This window comes from Cannabis sativa, chromosome X (assembly GCF_029168945.1).
Source record: "Cannabis sativa cultivar Pink pepper isolate KNU-18-1 chromosome X, ASM2916894v1, whole genome shotgun sequence".
Lineage (NCBI taxonomy): Eukaryota > Viridiplantae > Streptophyta > Magnoliopsida > Rosales > Cannabaceae > Cannabis > Cannabis sativa.
In genome coordinates this window covers 43927215-43946664 of record NC_083610.1, presented here as the reverse complement: position 1 = coordinate 43946664, position 19450 = coordinate 43927215, and the positions used below count along the sequence as shown (strand labels likewise).

The window sequence follows — 19450 nt, the reverse complement described above, 5'->3', positions numbered from 1 at the left end:
CTTTCACAAATATCATATTTTCCAATTCAACCACTTAAATGCCAAAACTATTTATTTAATAATTAAAATTAATTATCAAATAAAATTGTCATTTAATATATTTATTAATTAGACTTAATAAAGTCTCTTAATTAACAAATAAACCCTAGACACTCTTTTCTTCACAATTAAGCCCTAACTTAGTGAAAATTCATAAATAAGACATAGTCTAATTTTAGAATTATAATTGATTAATTAAAATCAATTAACTGAGTCTTACAAGCAGTATTATCTCAACTAGTATGGGGACCATGTGCCTATATAACCGAGCTTCCAATAAGTAGCTCTAGAATTTATACCAAGTAAATTCCTTAACTTATTAATTCCTCCTTGCACCACTATAGATTTAGAATTGAATACACTCTCAATTATATAGAACGCTCTATATGTTCCACGATATAGATACGCTATGAAAATTTAACCATCGCTCTAATCCCAATAATCAAGGATCCTCTATAGATGATTTACATCGAGTAGGGACAAATTTACCGTTTCACCCCTCAATGTATTTAATCCTTAAAACACTTAGCTTCATATAAATGATATTTTAGTAAACTAATATAATCACTGAAATAACAGCTCTTCCATTTATATTAAGCCAAGCTCGAAAGAAATCATCATTTCACTTCTATGTCTAGATGGAAGCTATAGATTCCATATCTATATTTAACGCTCCCGCTCAATTGTACTATCATGTTCCCATGTTGTATGTGTGACCCAAACCAAATGGTTGGCTTTGACTAAAAACTTAAAGAACAAATAACACTCTTGAGATCAAACCTAACCATGTCAGGATTAAGATCTTTTGATTTAAGATCAACCAGTAATATTGATTTAGAAAGATACAACGGTAAGATTATAATATCTTTACTAAGATCAATATCGGTCACAATCCAATGTATAGTCCATACATCCGATACTAGCATACTTTGCCAATATTTTGGAAAGAACATAACACTTATTTAAGGTGTAAGTAAGCTTTATTGCTGACTAGGGGTGAGCAACGGTCGGTTTGGTCGGTTTTTTACACAAAAAAAATCCAAAATTCAGTTTTCGGTTTTTATGGTTCTAATCCGAAAATTGACTGACCATTATAAAAATATAAAAAAACCGACCGTTTTAATCCACGGTTTGGTCGGTTTAAACCGACCAAACTGAACTTTATTTTTTTTTAAAAAAAATAAGTTTTTAAATTTTTTATAAATATTTGAAAACCAAAAAAAATAAAGTATTGTATCAAATATCATATAATTTAAAAATAAAACTTTCTTAGTTAAATAAATAATGTAAAATAAACTTTTTTAAATTTGTTCAAATTCACTACAAAAAAAAGGATATTCAGCTACCACAAATTTGGTAGCAAATAATACATATTTAGTAGCTATTAAACTTTTTGCTACTAACTTTTTTTGGTGGCTACTTCGTAGCTAATACTCCGTTGCTGAAAGTTTTTTGCTACCAAGACAATTTGTAGCAAATTTGCTACTAATATTTTTGTAGCAAAAAATATCTAATCTAGTAGCAAAATAATTACTTTGAAAGACTACTAAAACTTTTTTGCTACTACATTTTGGTAGCAAATCACTTTAAAATTGGTAACAAATACAACTTTAGAACTTAAAAATATAATAATTTTGCTACTGAAATTTTGTTGCAAAATAAATTTAAATTAAATTATATGTGATTTTCCAACCAAGTTTATATTTAATATTTAATTTTAATTATTCCATTAATGCAGAATTTCTAACTATATATTTATAGAATAATTAAAATAGCAAAACTCATTTTAATAGAATTAATAACTTATATATATATATATATATATACAATTCAACTAGTAAATTGTTGATAATACAAAATCTCTAACATAATTCAAAATATATAACATACACAAATCTATAAAAATCTATTTATGAAGGCATATTTCATCTTAGGCATGAGGACAACGTTTCTTTTGACTAAACTAATATATCTTTCATCTTAGGTCTGCTGCATTATCTCGTGGCTATTTTTAGCAAACTATAATATACCATTTAATCAAAGCATTAGTGACACCCATCTGCTCTTGCTCTAAGATTTCCGCTTGATGACTATGTTGCTTTTTGCCATCGTGGGCTGTTAACTGGATGTTGTTGCCCACTTTGACACATCCTCCAACCTCACCAACTTTCCTGCATCCACAGTGAAAAGTTAATTGTAAGAGTGCTGACAATTGGGGGTAATAAAAAAGGGAGCTAACAGAAGTAATTTGCATGCCGACAAACCACTTCTCATCGGGTACAAACAACTTCACATCAGATTTTAAGGGCCACAAAGGGTGCTAAATCTATCTATGGTTGATCCTCTTAATATACCTTCTATGATAATGTCTTATGTTGATAGTGATGCAGAAAGATAATTGTCTTCCTTTTCAAAAAACAACAGTTTCTGAGATTTCAAGGGTACTTCTTGTGATGAACATGTAGCCGTTCAAGGCTCAGACTTACATACTCTTCCATGAAATATGGCATATGATGATCTTCCTGGAAAAAAACAAAAAAGTATCTCATAATCTGATTAGTACATAGAATAAGTCCATTTCTACAAGATTAGAGGAATTCGATAATGGAAAAAAGATTAAGAGAAAAAACAGAGAATTCTAAAAGAAACTTTAATCTAAACATCCATACTAAATGTATCAGCTAGCAACTTTATTACACAAAACAAATACTAGTATAAAAATGGATAGGCATCCTATTGTACTCCACGAATGGTACATCCAATTAATGTGACCAAGCTTAAAATTACAGTGAACAGTACAACACCAATTATATGAACAAGTGAAAAATCATGTCAGTATGTGAATTCAATTGTATTATTAACTGACAATTTTGGCCAAGTCAATGATGCAAAAAGAGAGTACAAACACTAGCAAGAACAGTTTACTGTGATAAAAGAAAAAGCGGGCACTGTTTCTCTATTAATTATTATTATTACTATTGTTTTTCTTCTGGGAAAAGATCATCAGAACACACTAAAGAAGGTCTACTCATCTTTAATTAATTGGGGAACGAAGATGATAGCTGCTGGTTTGATCAGCTCATCCACACAATCTATTTATTTAAGTGTTTAAATAAGAAAAATAAAGCATGCGGTCTGAGAGTCTGTATACGATCTCAAATCTAAATAGTAAGATATTTCAGCTGTCTGCAAAAGCATTATTATTGACTAGTAGTAGTAATATAGTACATATGCTCTATAAAGATATATCAACATTAATTCTCGACTTTGACTAAATAGATCAGTCTACCCCACCCAGCTGAGCTTGATTTTGTTTTTGTCTCATTATGGATGGCCTATATATAATATCTCTGCTTCAATATATACCTTTTCTCTTTAGGTGATAGTTGTATAAAATAATGAGATGAGTATAGGTGCGTTTCGTACATATATATATAAATAATTATTATAGAGGCCTATGTAAGACCTAAAGTATCCACCTAACACGGCCATAAGATCACGCAACGATATTCAAAGCCAGTGAAATATATAAATAAATATATATATTTTTATAACAACCTTATTATATGAGTGTTATTTAAAACGAACAGATACCAAATATTGGTACTCTGTCTCTCCTTACCACTACATAATAAGTTAGTGCATTATATATTATAACCACACAAACGAAACAAAATTACTTGAAACAAACACATCACCCACAAGCAATGATCCCAAAAATGTTTTATAAAACATTAACAATTTTCATGATTATAAGCATACAACATCACATTCGCATAATTAAATTATTAATGAGGAATGACAATATAAGCACTGCTGCACAAACAAATAATGGAGTAAAGCAAAAATTACCATGCTTTTCAATAGATTTTGGCCAGTGCCATAGGCCTAGATGCGAGCTAGCACCCATACCACTCATCACTCTGCAAATTATGCAGTTTCTCCCAGGCAGCTTAGCTTGCGTCTGCATGAGGTTATTCAATCAAGACTAGAAGAACGTGTAAATGAACTTGAGACAAAGACTTCGAACAGCCAAAGAAAAATACAAATGATAGAATCAGAACGTAGAAATTGGGGAGAGCTCTCAATCAGTCCACTAAAGTATCCCTCAATGCAAGAAAGTCCTGCTGCTAGAGAAGAATGTGAAAACATGTCTCAACCCTTTGTCATGGCTTTATCAGGGGAAGCTCTTGATGCTTACAATGAGGCTCGTGAAGAACTGACCAATTAAAAATATATGTGGAGAATATATTTAAAAATCTATTAATCTATTTTTAAATTAAAAATTATACCTAAAAATAATTAAAGTGTAGAACATTTTAGTTATAAATTTACCAAAAATTTTGAGAATATTGAATTTAGTTTATCCAAAACTAAAAAATTAAAAAAAAAACGTATATACAACAAACAATCCGTATACACAGTAATTTAAATTTAAATTTGCAAAATGATAAGTGTCCCACAAAACAAGGTTACAAAATAACAAAATTACAAATAAGTATTTCAAAAATTAAAATTTGAATTTGATTTTAAATATATACCGTGTATATACATTAATTTTTATCATCATTTTTTTTTCATTACTCTATTCACAGTTAACGATATTCACTGTATTTTTTTTCTCTCAAACAGTCTCAACAAATCTAAAGAGCAATTCAGTGCCATAGTTGTTAAGGTATGAGCTAAATGATATTTGATATATATCATGATTGACATTATAATCTTGCATTGATTAGATTGTTAATTAAAAAATCCCTTCAGGTGTTTCAATTGGTGAGGTGTTTCAAAGAATTTCAAAAAGGATACAAGGAGTCAGTACACACAAACAGGTTTGAATAAATTTCTATACTATTTCACTAAAACAATATGCATTGAAATCAACTAGGAAATATAGAATTGACATGGATTAATTATCTGTATAGTTGTTCTTTGTTGGGCTAATGAATTTACAATCTTCTAAATTAGAAATAACATGAACAGAGATAAAAATAAATATTAAAATCTGAATCATATTAAAATCTGAATCATATATTTAAATAAAACATGCCTCAATAAACAATTAACAATCATCATGAACCTTGGAATTTTTTCATCAATCAAGATACTAAAAATATATCTCAATAAAACTCAAAAGGATGATGGAAATATAATATTCTTACAGAGGAGAAGTATTCAGCTTCGTGATTAAGCCTATTAAACCCTCCAAATAATGAGTCGTCTGAATCCAATACAATCTGGATGAAAAAAAGAAAAAAGAAGTCAGAGCCACAGATCAACAAGGTTATATAGTTTATATAATTAAAGAGAAAGATCAAAAGATCATGTTAGAGTAAAAGAAAAAGGGAAAAAAATGTTATGAAGCCTTCCTCTCTGCCTTAAATACTCGGCTCTTTGTCTCCTTGCCTGATAATCATAGAAAGAGAACTTTTAGAAAATATGCATATAACACAAGCAACACAGTATCAACAAATAAAATGCAGATATAGATTGACAGTAGAACAAATTATTACTCTTTGTAGCCGATCTTCCAACTGATCCCTCATTCTCCGCCTCTCAATCTCACGTTGATGAGAGACAGACTTAGCAACACGATGCACCCACAACCACTGTCCCCACCGCCAAATCTCTTGAACTCTCCATATTTCGTGCTGTCGTTCTTCGCCGAAGTCGAACAGAGCAGAACGAGCACTGCCTGAGGTGCCGTTCTTCGCCGAAGTCGAACAGAGCAAAACGAGAGGGATCGAACAGAGCAGAACGAGAGGGAGAGACTGAGATCGATTTTAGGGTTGATACTGAGATCGATTTTAGACTGAGAGCTGCCGTAGCTGCCGTTCTTCGGCGAAGTCGAACAAAGGGAAAGAGCAGTTTAGGGTTCAGCTGCTCTTTGATTTTTTTTTTTTTTTTTTGAAACGGCTGCTCTTTGATATTGAATATCGTATATTTGCAGCTGTATAACTCTTTTTTATTGTTATTATTATTATTATTATTATTATTATTATTATTATTATTAGCCTACCAAAACTAATTAAATGTAATCTATTTTAAAAAATATTTTTTTAACAAAAAATAAATTGAGTGACATTATTTTTAAAAAATATAATATGTTTTATTTTTAAATGACAAATGTAATTAATTACTAAAAAAATTAGAGTATCATAACTTTTAATTTTCAAAAATAGTAGCAATTAAGTATATATATCTGAAACAAAAATTAGTATTATATTCTTTATACTTAGTTGTGTAGCACTTATTTTTGAGTTGAAACTATATATAAACCATAAATTATCAATTATAAATATAAATATGAATTTATTTATACACTTCAACAATAAATAAGAAATATTAGATCGTCACTTTAGTTGTGCCAATAAAATTTATACACTATGGTGCCGTTTGGTAACAATTATGTTTTTTAATTTTTAAATTACAAAAATGAGGTAGAATTTTTGTTTTTAAAATTTTGTTTCTGAAAAACAAAAATGTTTTCTATAACTACTTTTGTTTTTTAATTTTAAAAGCTGAAAACAAAAGTGTGTTCTGTAAAATTTATTTTTATTTTGTTTTTTTATTTTATTTAAGTCGGGTCTGGGTCCGGGTCTGGATCGGGTGCTAGGTTCGGTACCAGGGCTAGGGCCGAGTTTGGGTCTGAGTCGGAGTTTAAAACATTGATTAAAAAAATTGTTTAAAAAAATAGTAAAAGTGACTTTTTTGTTTTTAAAATTTTAATTTTCAATTAAAAATATTGAAAAGTAAAAACAGTTTTATAGAATATGTTTTTGAAAAATATTTTGATTTTTCTAATTTTAAAAACAGAAAAGTGATTAAAAAAGTGTTACCAAACGGCACCTATAATTATTAATAACTAAAGAATATTTGATAGGATTTTTTTACTTTTACACTTGAAAATAATTTTTTTTGTATCTTCACATAATTTCACATAGAAACCCTCATAGTAATTGAACAACCTAAATCGTAAAAAAAATTCACATATAAACTACCAGAGCAACCCAAACAAAAAAATCATATTATTTATTATTATATTATTTCATATATTTTTTCAAATACAATATAGTATTTATCAAAATTATTAATATTAAATATTTTTTCTTGTAGTATAATTCATCGTGTTTATCGGAAGATAAAATAAAAAATGATAGATAAGAACTGGATTTTCCAAAAGGATAGATTATCGGAGGAGTTTTTCAATGGACTTAAAAATTTTCTCAAATTATCATCCTTTCACTTGAATGATGAAAATAAGATTCGATGTCCATGTGTTTCATGTATGAACTTATACTATTATGACTTGGAGACGATTGAGCGCCATATATTTGTAAGAGGATTTTATACAAAATATGTTTTATGGGAGTTCCACGGGGAAGATATCACAGAAATACACGAGGATGAAGAGAATGCGTAATCAATCGTTGAGGAAGACAACACATTATATGATAGTGATGATGAAGATGATGACGATATGATACCAGCATTAGAGGATTTGGCTAATCAATCTCATAGAAATAGTGAGTTTGTGAACCTTGGAGATTCAAATGGCGACAACAATGCAAGGAATTCATTACCTAACTTATTTGCTGAAGCTGAAAAGGAGTTGTACCCCGGATGCACAGTATTCTCGAGCTTAACATTTATTGTTAATCTAATGCACATTAAAGTGATGTGTGATTGGAGTAACAAATCATTTGATCTGTTGTTGGACTTACTTTGGAAAGCATTTCCCAAAGACAATAAGATTCCACGGTCATATTACGAGGCTAAGAAGATGTTGCGTGATCTTGGTTTAAGATATGAAACCATTCATGTATGTAAGGACAATTGTGCTTTATTTTGGAAAGAGAATGAAAATGCTGAAAGATGTCCTGTATGTGATCATGAACGATACAAATTTCAAGGAACTAAAGGCAAGAAGATCCCATACAAAAAGATGCAATATTTTCCCATAACTCCACGTCTACAACGACTTTTTATGTCTCGCCATACATCAACTGATATGAGGTGGCATAAGGAAGAACGTGTTGATACTGATGGTGAACTTAGACACCCAGCTGATGCAGAAGTCTGGAAGGATTTCGATCGACAATATCCTAATTTTGCAAAAGAAACTAGAAATGTTAGGTTGGGATTTGCAACAGATGGATTCAATCCATTCGGTGATTTATCAAACGCACATAGTATGTGGCCAGTGTTGCTAATGCCATATAACATGCCTCCATGGAAATGTATGAAACGAGAATTCGTAATGATGGCATTACTAATTCCAGGACCCAGTGCTCCAGGCAAAGACATAGATGTCTTTTTACGACCTCTAATTGATGAGCTCAAGGAATTATGGGAAAATGGGGTGCGTACTTTTGATATTGTTGACCAAGAATATTTTACAATGCGTGCTGCAAGATATGGACGATTAATGATTTTCCAAAGATATGGTACTGTGTCTGGGTATAGCACTCAAGGGTATAAGGCTTGTCCTGTTTGTGAGGAAGACACATCTTCATTTCGAGTAAGAGGAAAAACATGTTTCATGGGTCATCGTCGATATTTGAGTCTGAACCACCAATGGCGCAAGGATAAAGAGTACGATGGCACAATTGAAAGACGTTCGGCTCCAAGAATTTTAACAGGAGATGAAATCTTGGACAAAGTAAAAGGTTTATGGAAATGTAGGCCAGGGAAAAATGATAAGATCATTAAGGAAGATAAGCAACAAATGAAGGATGCATCTTATGAAAACAAAACAAACTGGAGGCGAAAAAGTATTTTGTGGGAGTTAGAATACTCGCCTAAGTTAAAACTAAGACATAATTTGGATGTGATGCATATTGAAAAAAATATATGTGAGAGTGTGGTCGGTACAATATTTAGTATCGATGGGAAGTCTAAGGATGCGAAAAGGCAAGACTTGATTTACAAGACTTAAATATTCGGAAACAGCTACACATGAAAAAGAAAGGGAATAAATGGTTGAAACCAGTAGCATGTTATACACTATCGGCAAAGGAACGACAAGAATTTGGTACGTTCATAAAATTTGTAAAATTTCCTGATGGATATGCAGGAAATATTTCTCGAAATGTTAACATGAAAGATGGAAAATTATTTGGGTTGAAAAGCCATGATTGTCATATCTTACTGCAAAGGTTGTTACCTATTGGTTTAAGGCCATATTTGAATAAAAAGGTGATGGATGCAATTGCTGAGTTATCATTGTTCTTTAGAAAACTATGTGCGAGGACATTAAATGTGAAAGACTTAGATGAATTGGAAGAGGGCATTGTACTTACCTTATGTAAATTGGAAAGTATTTTTCCTCCTGCTTTCTTCGATGTGATGATTCATCTTGCGGTGCATTTGCCATTAGAAGCTAAGTTGGGAGGTCCAGTACAAATGCGATGGATGTATTCAATCGAAAGGTATCATAAAGTGTATTTTAGTTAAATTTGTATTATGCGATAATTGTTGAGTACAATATTTTAAAATTATACATTGAAAACATAATAAATTTCAGGGAATTAGGTCATTTAAAGAAATATGTAAAGAACAAAGCTCGACCTGAAGGTTGTATTGCTCAAGGATACATTATTACCGAGGCATTAAATTTTTGTTCCATGTATCTTCGTGGAATAGAGACACGATTTAATCGCCCTGATCGTAATTCTGAAAACCTTGGCGTCAGAAAAGAATCTACCTTGTCTATATTCAACATGCCTACAAGACCATTTGGCAAACAATCATCTTTCACACTAACTCAAGAGGAACGAAACCAAGTTCAATGGTACATTTTGAATAATTGTCCTGAGTTAGACACATACTTAACGTAAGTTAATTTGTTTTTCCTTCCCAAATATTATAATATTTATGTTTTAGCATAAAATTAATATTTCATAGTACTTGTTATGAAAACAGAGAACATAGATTATTCTTACAATCTCAAGGATTTTCCGACATTGACCAAGTACAAAAAAATGAATTTTCAAGATGGTTTGAAAATAAAGTAAGTATAAAATATAAATTAAAATATCTTATAACATAAATTTGTGTTCGCATCATAAAATGACAATATGAAATTTGAAATATTCACAGATAAAAAAAATGAACGAAACAACTTCGGTCAAGCGGTAGAAGATTTGTATGCAATTGCAAGGTGCAACTCGATTTGTTGGTTTGTTCATATGATGGTTGTATGGTTAATGGAGTTCGATATCATACAAAAAGTCGAGATGAAAAACGTACAACTCAAAATCATGGTGTTTTGGTTGAAGCAGAATATGAAGGAAAAATGTGTAATTTTTACGGCGTCATTGATGAAATTTTGGAAGTACACTACCTCTATTGGAATACAGTTGTATTGTTCAAATGTTCTTGGTACAATACCAATGGGAATAAAATGTATACTGAGTATCATTTTACTAGTATAAACATTAGCTCAAAATGGTTTGAAGATGAACCATTTGTTCTTGCTAATCAAGTATGTTCGATCTTTTATTTAGATGATATTAAAAAAAATAAAGATTGGAAAGTAGTGCGGAAAGTGAATCATCGCCACATTTGGGATATACCACCAAAGCCAGATCATGGTGAAGATGATGATGAAGATCCCACTATCATCGGTTCTGAAGCATATCAAGAAGAATTTTCGAATAATATTGATTTAAATTTTGATTCAACAATAAGTAATATCAATCTTATTCGGGATGATATCGAAGATATAGAATGTGATGATGGAGTATTTAGTGATATTCCAATAAATCACAATGATGATACAGAAGAAGAACCGTAACTTGATGATTCTGAAGATATAATATTGAGTGATAAAACTAATTAGGTATAAAGTGCGTCAATTTTTTGTTTTTTTAATTTTTCAATATAAAAATTTGTTACATGCAATACTAATTAATTTGGTATTTTTCAGCTTTACAGTCATGTCAAATAAGAAGTCACGTGATCTACCATTAAGTCGTACAAGGTCATTTGGTCCAAAGAAGACACATAATAATGATTCAACATCTACAAAATCTCCACCTCCTGTGCCTTGTTCTCCAAATGAAGATTCAACAACACCATCTGATGATGAAATTCAAGAATTGTTAGGTACAACCGTTCATACATGCATGACTTAATTAAGATAATATATACATAAATATAGTTATATCACAAATTATATTGTAATTATGGACAGAATCAAAGAAGAACACCCGTGGCCCTACTCGTGGGGATGGAGTTAGACGTTCATCAAAAAATGATACAAGTAAGAAAATAATTTCTTATAGGAAAGGTGAACTTAGAGTGTATGGGCCAAATGCAACTATATTTGGAAACACTGTTGGTGTAAAAGTACGTCATCATGCTCCACTTCGGTATAGTGGTTGGGCCAAAATTCCTCCGAAGATAAGAAAGCAAGATATGCTCGCATCATGGTATACATATTTATAGTACAATTTTTATGTACATAAAGCTATAATTTTATAATTCATTTAATAATTATCTTTTTTAGGACATCTTTGACATAGATTTTAAAAAAGATCCATACCTCGAAACTATTTGCAATCACTATTGTCAAGAGAGATATAGGGGCTACCGTAACAAATGCCACAGTAAATACAAATCTCTTATCGAGGAAGGTAAAAATCCATTAGAACATCGACCTAAAAAGTTGGTGCTAACAGACGAAGACTGGGAATGGATGTGTAAAAACTGTTTTTCTAATGAAGAATGGAAGGTATCATAATATTTCTTCAATTCGTACACATTTAATACTTTTAAATTCTTAATACTGACATGAAATATGTTATGTAGAAAAAGTCAGCTGCAGGTTCTAAAAATAGAGCAAAAGTTTCTTTTATGCATTCTGGTGGAACAAAATCCTTTATTCAATACTTACATGAAGAGGTAGTATTTTTTTTTCGTATAATAGCATTAAAATATTATTATATTTTAATTTTATTTATTATTTAAATGTATTACAGAAATCAAAACAAAGCATAGGTGATGAAGTACAACAACAAACTATGAAGTGTGGAGAGATCGAAATGTTTCGAAAAACTCATTATACGATTGAGAATGGATGGATCAATGAAATAGCCAAGGAAAAATATGTATGTTAACTTTAAAAGTTAATAATTTTATTTAATCGTTTTTGTAAAAGTAATAAATTATTATTTTATTGTTATTGTAGAATGAAATGGTTGAGTTGCGACGAGACAAACTTATTCAATTTGAAGATGGCTTCGCTTACTAGTAGTTGATGAGGCTGCTATATATAGGCAGGTGTTAGGTGAAGGAAAATACGGTTGGTTACGAGGTTTAGGTCCTACACACGGAAAAAAGATCTCAGTGGAATTATCATCCAAACATAAAGAGATTGAAGAAGAACGTTTGGACAAATTAGAGAAAATCATTGAAGATCTAAGGAAGGATCAAGATAATAATGTTGCAAGAATCGTTCAAGAGAATATGAAAATATTCTATGAATCACAACAAGGCAGATTATTAGAGGAACGATCATCAGAGTCACCAATCAGAATTCCATCAATGGTTTTATTAGAACATAAATTTACTCTCACATATTTTTTTTTTCATGTCTTTAAAATAAATTATAACAATTTTTTTTTTGATTCAGGATAAACAAAATAGTTTTTTCACGCAACTGGAGCCAAGTAAAGAAAAAGATCAACCCTCATCTTCACAAAAACCCACTAAATCGTCCTCAAATTTAGAAGAAGTGCGAGATTCTCCAATTAAATTTGAGATTCCTAAGGACACTCCAAAGGGTGTAAAAGCTGCATTACTAGCTGTTCGATTTATAAAAGCTTCACACACTTTTTCCATGGTCATGGACCCAGAAATTTTGGATAATGATGAATATTTACATATTTCACCTATTGATGTAATTCATCTAGGCACTATGAAACGGATTGGAGCTGCTTGCATAGTATTTTACATTAGGTAAAAAATTTATCTTTAAATTACACTTAATGCACTAAATAATATTTTTTCCTTATTAATCTAATTGTAATATTTAGGATCTTACATGAAAAGTTGGTGAAGGCAAATCGAGCACAATATTTTCGTTTCTTTCATCCAATTTTAGCTTTGGATTCATGTCAAGCACAAAATGCAATGACAATGGCAGATCGCATGGAAGGAACAGAAGCGGGACAATTTTGGTTGCTTTCTGTTAATACTGGGTAAGAATTATTTAGTTAACTATTTATGTTATCAATATATTTGACTTACATATAATATCTTACTTTGGTGGTCAACAGAGACCATTGGATGCTAGCAATTATTGATGTATTGCGTGAAACATGTTATTGGCTTGACTCAATTGGATTACCCCCGCCTAATAAAATTAAATCTCTAATGGCAATGTAAGTTAAATAATATTATGGTTTAGTCTAATTTAATTTTTATTTTTTAAATTATTTTAATATTTCTTTTGTTTATTAGGACTTTTGATTACTACAATGCTTCCAGTAATAGGCAGCCAAAAAAGTCTGGCATTACATGGAAATCTATAAAAGTAAGTTGTAAAATAAAATTACATTAATATAACAATATAGTAATTATTCTATAAATTTTAAAATATTTATGTGTTTTTATTTCATAAATATGTGCAGTGTCCTCAACAAATATCGGATTTTGAGTGTGGATATTATGTAATGAGATACATGCGTGAATTTTGCATGAATTCTAGACCTATCAATTGGCTAACCACTCAAGTAAGTTATATATATATTTGGGGTATATACACTATGATAAAATATTTTTCTATTTTATTATAAATACTACTATATGAACTAATACTTACCTTACTCATTGCAGTGGAATGGGAAAAAAACTTATACAAAACAAGAAATTGATGAAATTCGTTTGGAATGGGCTGACCAATTTTTAGAAGAAATTACAGAAGATGGAGTGCTTTAATTGAGTGATCACAATAAAAGAAACATTGTTATTGTGTTATGCAAACCTTTCAGTTTATTAATTTGTTTTAAGGTAGTAAGTGCTTGTTTTTTTTCCCTAAGATGCTTTTATCTATGTTGGTTTCTTTGAAATTTTTACTGAAGCTTATTAGAGGGTCCATCTAGTATCTTTGTTTCAACAAAGTTATATATATCCTATATGACTTATGTAGTTGTTTATTACATTATTTTTCTTTCAATTTTTTATATGGCGTTTATAATTTTTTAAATTTAGTTTATCTTGTTCATTTATTATAAACTTAATTATTTCTTTTTACCTTTCTTTAATATTAGAACAAAATATAATTTATATACATATTGTTTTTTAAGAAAATATAGATTAATTTTTTTAATTTGGAGCACAAGTACAGATTTAATTATGTTTTTATGTTTACTATTCTTACATATATAATATATTATATTCTACATTTATTAATTGGTAATACATATAAAACACTTTAACTAGAAATATTTATTTGCTATTGTAAAAATATGATATAATTTAGTAGCAATAAATTTATAATTGCAATAAATTCTAATAATATACACAAAATGCATCAACTTTATATTTTACGCCAATATAAAATTTTAGCTACAAAAAATAGTAGTAGCTAAAAGTATTCATATGCCACCAAAATTTTTAGTAACAAGCATATTTAGTGTCATTTTGATTAAAACTCATTTTGCTACTAAAATTTAGTAGCAAATTTTTATTTAGTGCTCAAAATGTTAGCTACCAAAGATAATTGTAGCTAAAAATATAAATTTGCTACTAAAATATTTGGTAGGAAACTCATATAATATTTTTTTATTAGAACTTGCTACAAAATCATTTTGCTACGAAAATTTAGTAACTAATATTAATTAACTGCTACCAACTATATTTGGTAGCTAAAATTTTGTTGCTAAAAAGTTGGTTTCTTGTAGTGATTATTTGTACTACTAATATGATAATGAGTTATATTAAAAAATTAGTATTATTTTATGAATGTGTGTATATAATACGTAAATGCATCAAATTATAATAAAATAAAATAATGAATAATTGAGACTTTAAATAAAAATGATATAAGTAAAATTAGTTTAATAAAATTGTATATTAAATATGTACAAAAATAATATATATTATATATAATATATATGTTCGGTCGGTTCTCGGTTTAATCGGTCGGTTTGCCATTGACACTAAAACCGACCATGTTAAGGCGGTTTTAACCGAAGGCAATTTTTTCGGTTTTTGGTTTTTTCGGTGTCGGTTTTTTCGGTGTTCGGACGGTCAGTTTACTCGGTTTGGTCGGTTTCTTGGATTTTTTGCTCACCCCTATTGCTGACTATCACATCAGTGTAAACCCAGTACAATGATGAATCATGGGACATTATCTTTTGAAGCATATAATCACAATTACCTTCCACTGTGTTGACATAACTGTAATTGTGAATAACTATATGTTCTGGACTTACAATAAACATGAAAACTACATGTAAACATAAATGACTTTTAATCTTCTATTGATAATAAATCAGATAATATTGAAATGAGTTTTATTTAGAGCATAAAATCCCAACAATTAAAAGTGTATTACAATAAACCAAACTAATTTACAAACTAACGACACCTTTAAAAAGTCTGAAAATCTATACCAAAACCTTACTTTAACATAAGATTTTCAAACCAAATTCTATCTCTCCTACTAACATATTTAGGCCAAATTAATAGAATTCTACTTTTAACAATTTCAATGATTCTTTTTACAAGAATAATTAATCTTGTTAATTTTTAAGATCACAAAACTTCATTCTGAGTTCTCCACAAATGGTACACGAAAGAAGCCAAAATTGTTGAAAAACAACTCATTCTAAATTTACTCATTTTGGACCGAGTTATATAAATCGCAACAAGAGTGCTAGAACAAGTGTGTCATTCCACCCATTCCATATATGCCATTAAACATGTCATAATCACATTACAATTAAAAAATAAGTGGTTTATATTTTCAGCTTCTAAACCATGTAACAGACAAGTCGAGTCATGCACTATATTAAATTTGAGTAGTCTATCTAAAGTTTTTAGCCAATTTTGAACAGTTAACCAAGAAATAACAGCATATTTTGGACAATTAAATCTATTCCATACCACATTAATCCATTTAAATCTTTATTTTCTGGGCGTATCAAACAGTATCCATCTCGAATGTTGTAGTGCTCTATCTAACGATGATGTTGCTCCATTAAATATCGAAAAACATCCTTGACAACCACTACTTTTTTCCAGTACCAACTACTCTGCATAGGTGCAGAGTAGTCCCACCAATCTTCATTTTTTATGTACACATTATGTATCCATTCAACCCATAAATCATCTTTTTTAGAGGCAGTGACCTAAACATATTTTTTCATGGCAGCTGTATTCTAAGCTACAATATTTCTCAGACCAAGACCACCCGTCTTTTTGTTTTGCAAACCAATTCCCAAGCTATACTTCCAGCATTTGAACTAAGGGCCCGTTTGGTTGGAGGTAATGAAAGCAATGGAATAGGAATAGGAATAAGAATAGGAATGGTAATGGAATGGAATAAGAATAGGAATAGGATTAGGTTGTTTGGTTAGATTTATGGAATCAATAATTGAATACAATTCTTATGTTTGGTTGACTATATAATAGAATGGAATGGAATAAATTATTTTTTTAAAAAAAATACTATTATTTTTAAAACATGATTAAAAAATTAAATTAAATATATTTAACTTGTATATATATTTTTTTTTAAAAAAAAAATTGATTTATATTTTTTTTAAAAAAAAAAATTGATTTATATTTTTTTAAAAAAAAAAAACTAATATGTATTAAAAAAAATTAATATTTATTTAAAAAAATTGATATACATAAATTTATATTTATTGAATTTACTATAAAATATTACTTCTTTAAAAAAAACCTAACATATATTTTCTTAAAAAAACTATATAATCACATAAAAACTTGTTCAAAAGTATAAGTATTCATGTCCAATTCCCATATTTATGCTCAAAATAATTGTTTGCAAAATTATGAGCATAACACATTACACCAGATCCAAAAGATTATAATTTGTATACTACTGAATGTCAAAGGCAATATATATTGTCCTGCAAATTATTTTAGACCAAAGTGAATAACCATGATCTTTCTAACTCTTTCCCGAGCTATGTACTAAAGAGAGCCATCAATCAAAAGTCTCGCCCATTCATCCTTCTCATCATCTGGGACACTGAAAAAGTAAGAAACCAGAGCATTATCTTGCATAATCATGATCTTCTTCTTTCTCAAAATTTGTCTTTCACTTACAGTTAAGCGAGCCATTATCTTACAATGACAATAATTGAGCAAAAGAAACTTACCATTATTCATACAATCCACTAAATAATTCTTCATCATATCACAAAAAAAAAATATATATATATATATATACTGAAATATTCATACACAATGAAGTCCTAAATGACAGAGATAAGAAACACCCTATTTAATAATTACACTTAACTTGCCAAGACTGAAATATTCATACACAATGAAGTCCTAAATATTCATACAATCCACTGTATCAAATATATGTATGTATATATAAATAAAAGTAAATGTGAAACTCAATATTCTTTGTGAACAGCCAGCTCCTACATTTTTCCTTTAAGGGGCAGTAGAGCAAGACATGATTGTGAAAAATAAAAATAAGAAACCAATATTTTTCCAATATTTGAAGTTGAATGGAACTAATAATTGCACTACAGCTGCATAGCTATAGAAAGTTAGGAACCTTCTTACTCTCTTTCCTCATTTTGTTTTCCTAAAATACCAATATCATAATAATAAGCATATTATCCCAACAAGATTCACTTCATTACATATGATTTTATAAACAAGTAACTTTGAGTTTGATTCAATAATTAAAATGGGATCCAGTTTCAAATCATGAGCACTCAAATCGAGCCCATTCTAGGCTTAGCCCATGAATCTCACATTATGTAATGTCAAACACCACTACCACTCAGTTGATTAAACTTTTGTTAAAAGACCTTACCTCGAGTTAAAGCAACAAAAGTAAATATTAAAATTAAATAGACATCTTGAGGGAATAAGAAAATCAGATGATTAAACATTAGTGTACATCGAAAAGAAAAACACAAAAAATAAAATTGGATACATTTCATTAATGTCAACAACATAAGACTTCAAACAGTGTGGACCACAAAAATACATGTAGTTCAATTTTTTGAATAATTTAACACAGTGGCTCAAATCTCCCAAACTGTCAATGTCCAAAACAACCAACTATAAACATAATCACTGAGGCAAATGACCATATACTATATTTAAAATACTTGGAGTAGTACGAGAGAGCAAAAGTCAAGTCCAATATACCATACTTAAAAAAAAAAAAAAACAGGAGTGAGATTTCATTATACCAGATGTGGGCACTGGACAACACAAACAGCAGATAATACCAGATATCACAAATCTGCAGTTAACACATAATGCAAAGCTATTTCATAAATGCTTTTATTCACCCTCTCAAACGAGATATACTACTAAAACTATGTGAGATTGAAGAATTGTGAAAACTGCAGCGTGAAGATAAATAACTAAAGACTGAAACTATCAGTAAATAAATCCAAACCCAATCTCACTTTAAGTTTAAGTTTGCATCTTTACTGTTGGAAATTCAATCCAAACCCAATCTCAAATCCCTAAATAAATCAAAAAGTACAGCCACAAAAATAAGAACAAGTTATAATAATACAATTCGAACAAACTTAAAGGAAGTAAAACAATAAATAAAAGATATATACACCGAACTACAGAGATTCACACATCATCTAAAATAAGTTGGAGTGTATTCCTTTCTTCTGAACTCCCAACAATATAATGAATGATTAACTCACTTAGCACTATGATTTTATAAACAAGTAACTTCGAGTTTGATTCAATAATTAAAATGGAAAATTTAACTGCCATACACCACTTTACAGCAGCTTTGAGAGCAAGTCCTTCAGCATAAGTTGAGTCAAAAGCCCTTTGGGGCAGGAATAGCCAAAACAACAACAACATTATCATTCTCATCATTTACTACAGTTCCCAATCCCAGCTTGTTATTTATGTTTGTTTTTTAATGTTAGTTTGTCATATAGAAACTTTGCTACAGATTCTTATATAAGTCAAACCAATGAGACAACAAAGTATTAAAGCAAACCACTAAACCAGCGCACCCATTAGTGCTGTTACATGTTTTTATGGCATAATAATCGCAATTGTCTCTGTAAATTTTGTCAATGAATGTGAAGCAAAAATCAAGCTCTGTGACAGAATGATTTAGTTCATAATGTATGTATTTATAATGACCGAAGAGGATGAGAATGATTTAGAACAGATTCACACATTCATACACAAAACAACAAGA

General features: G+C 29.7%; 2 protein-coding genes and 1 long non-coding RNA gene across 4 annotated transcripts; 2 read left to right on the top strand and 1 right to left on the bottom strand.

Annotated features, from left to right (window-relative positions):
- Nucleotides 1-1874: 1874 nt before the first annotated feature.
- On the bottom strand, nucleotides 1875-4255 carry LOC115711178 (uncharacterized). Of its 2 annotated transcripts, XR_009684955.1 has the most exons (4): nucleotides 4086-4255; nucleotides 3892-4003; nucleotides 2394-2561; nucleotides 1875-2210 (listed from the first exon to the last, which is right to left on the bottom strand). It is a non-coding gene; the product is annotated as an uncharacterized LOC115711178 (long non-coding RNA). The 2 variants fall into 2 exon arrangements; XR_009684954.1 differs by having other exon boundaries at nucleotides 3892-4255.
- A 3261-nt stretch (nucleotides 4256-7516) lies between these two features.
- On the top strand, nucleotides 7517-9875 carry LOC133032191 (uncharacterized). The gene is made up of 3 exons (XM_061106058.1): nucleotides 7517-8810; nucleotides 9113-9467; nucleotides 9563-9875. The coding sequence occupies exons 1-3, from the start codon at nucleotides 7517-7519 to the stop codon at nucleotides 9873-9875; spliced, it is 1962 nt and encodes a 653-aa protein (XP_060962041.1).
- Nucleotides 9876-12403: 2528 nt separating this feature from the next.
- LOC133032123 (uncharacterized) lies at nucleotides 12404-14437 on the top strand. Its single transcript, XM_061105967.1, has 7 exons — nucleotides 12404-12588; nucleotides 12674-12999; nucleotides 13077-13241; nucleotides 13320-13424; nucleotides 13504-13576; nucleotides 13674-13775; nucleotides 13879-14437. Exons 1-7 carry the CDS (start codon nucleotides 12508-12510, stop codon nucleotides 13978-13980), a joined length of 954 nt encoding a protein of 317 aa, XP_060961950.1. The 5' UTR covers nucleotides 12404-12507; the 3' UTR covers nucleotides 13981-14437.
- The last annotated feature ends 5013 nt before the right edge of the window (nucleotides 14438-19450 follow it).

Excerpts from the sequence above, each read along its gene's own strand:
- LOC133032191 (XM_061106058.1), top strand. The coding sequence starts at position 7,517 with ATGATACCAGCATTAGAGGATTTGGCTAATCAATCTCATAGAAATAGT. Across the intron at positions 8,811-9,112 it reads AACAAACTGGAGGCGAAAAA|GAAATATTTCTCGAAATGTT; the intron begins GTATTTTGTGGG and ends ATGGATATGCAG. Across the intron at positions 9,468-9,562 it reads TGGATGTATTCAATCGAAAG|GGAATTAGGTCATTTAAAGA; the intron begins GTATCATAAAGT and ends AATAAATTTCAG.
- LOC133032123 (XM_061105967.1), top strand. The coding sequence starts at position 12,508 with ATGAAAATATTCTATGAATCACAACAAGGCAGATTATTAGAGGAACGA. Across the intron at positions 13,000-13,076 it reads TGCATAGTATTTTACATTAG|GATCTTACATGAAAAGTTGG; the intron begins GTAAAAAATTTA and ends TGTAATATTTAG. Across the intron at positions 13,425-13,503 it reads ATTAAATCTCTAATGGCAAT|GACTTTTGATTACTACAATG; the intron begins GTAAGTTAAATA and ends TTTGTTTATTAG.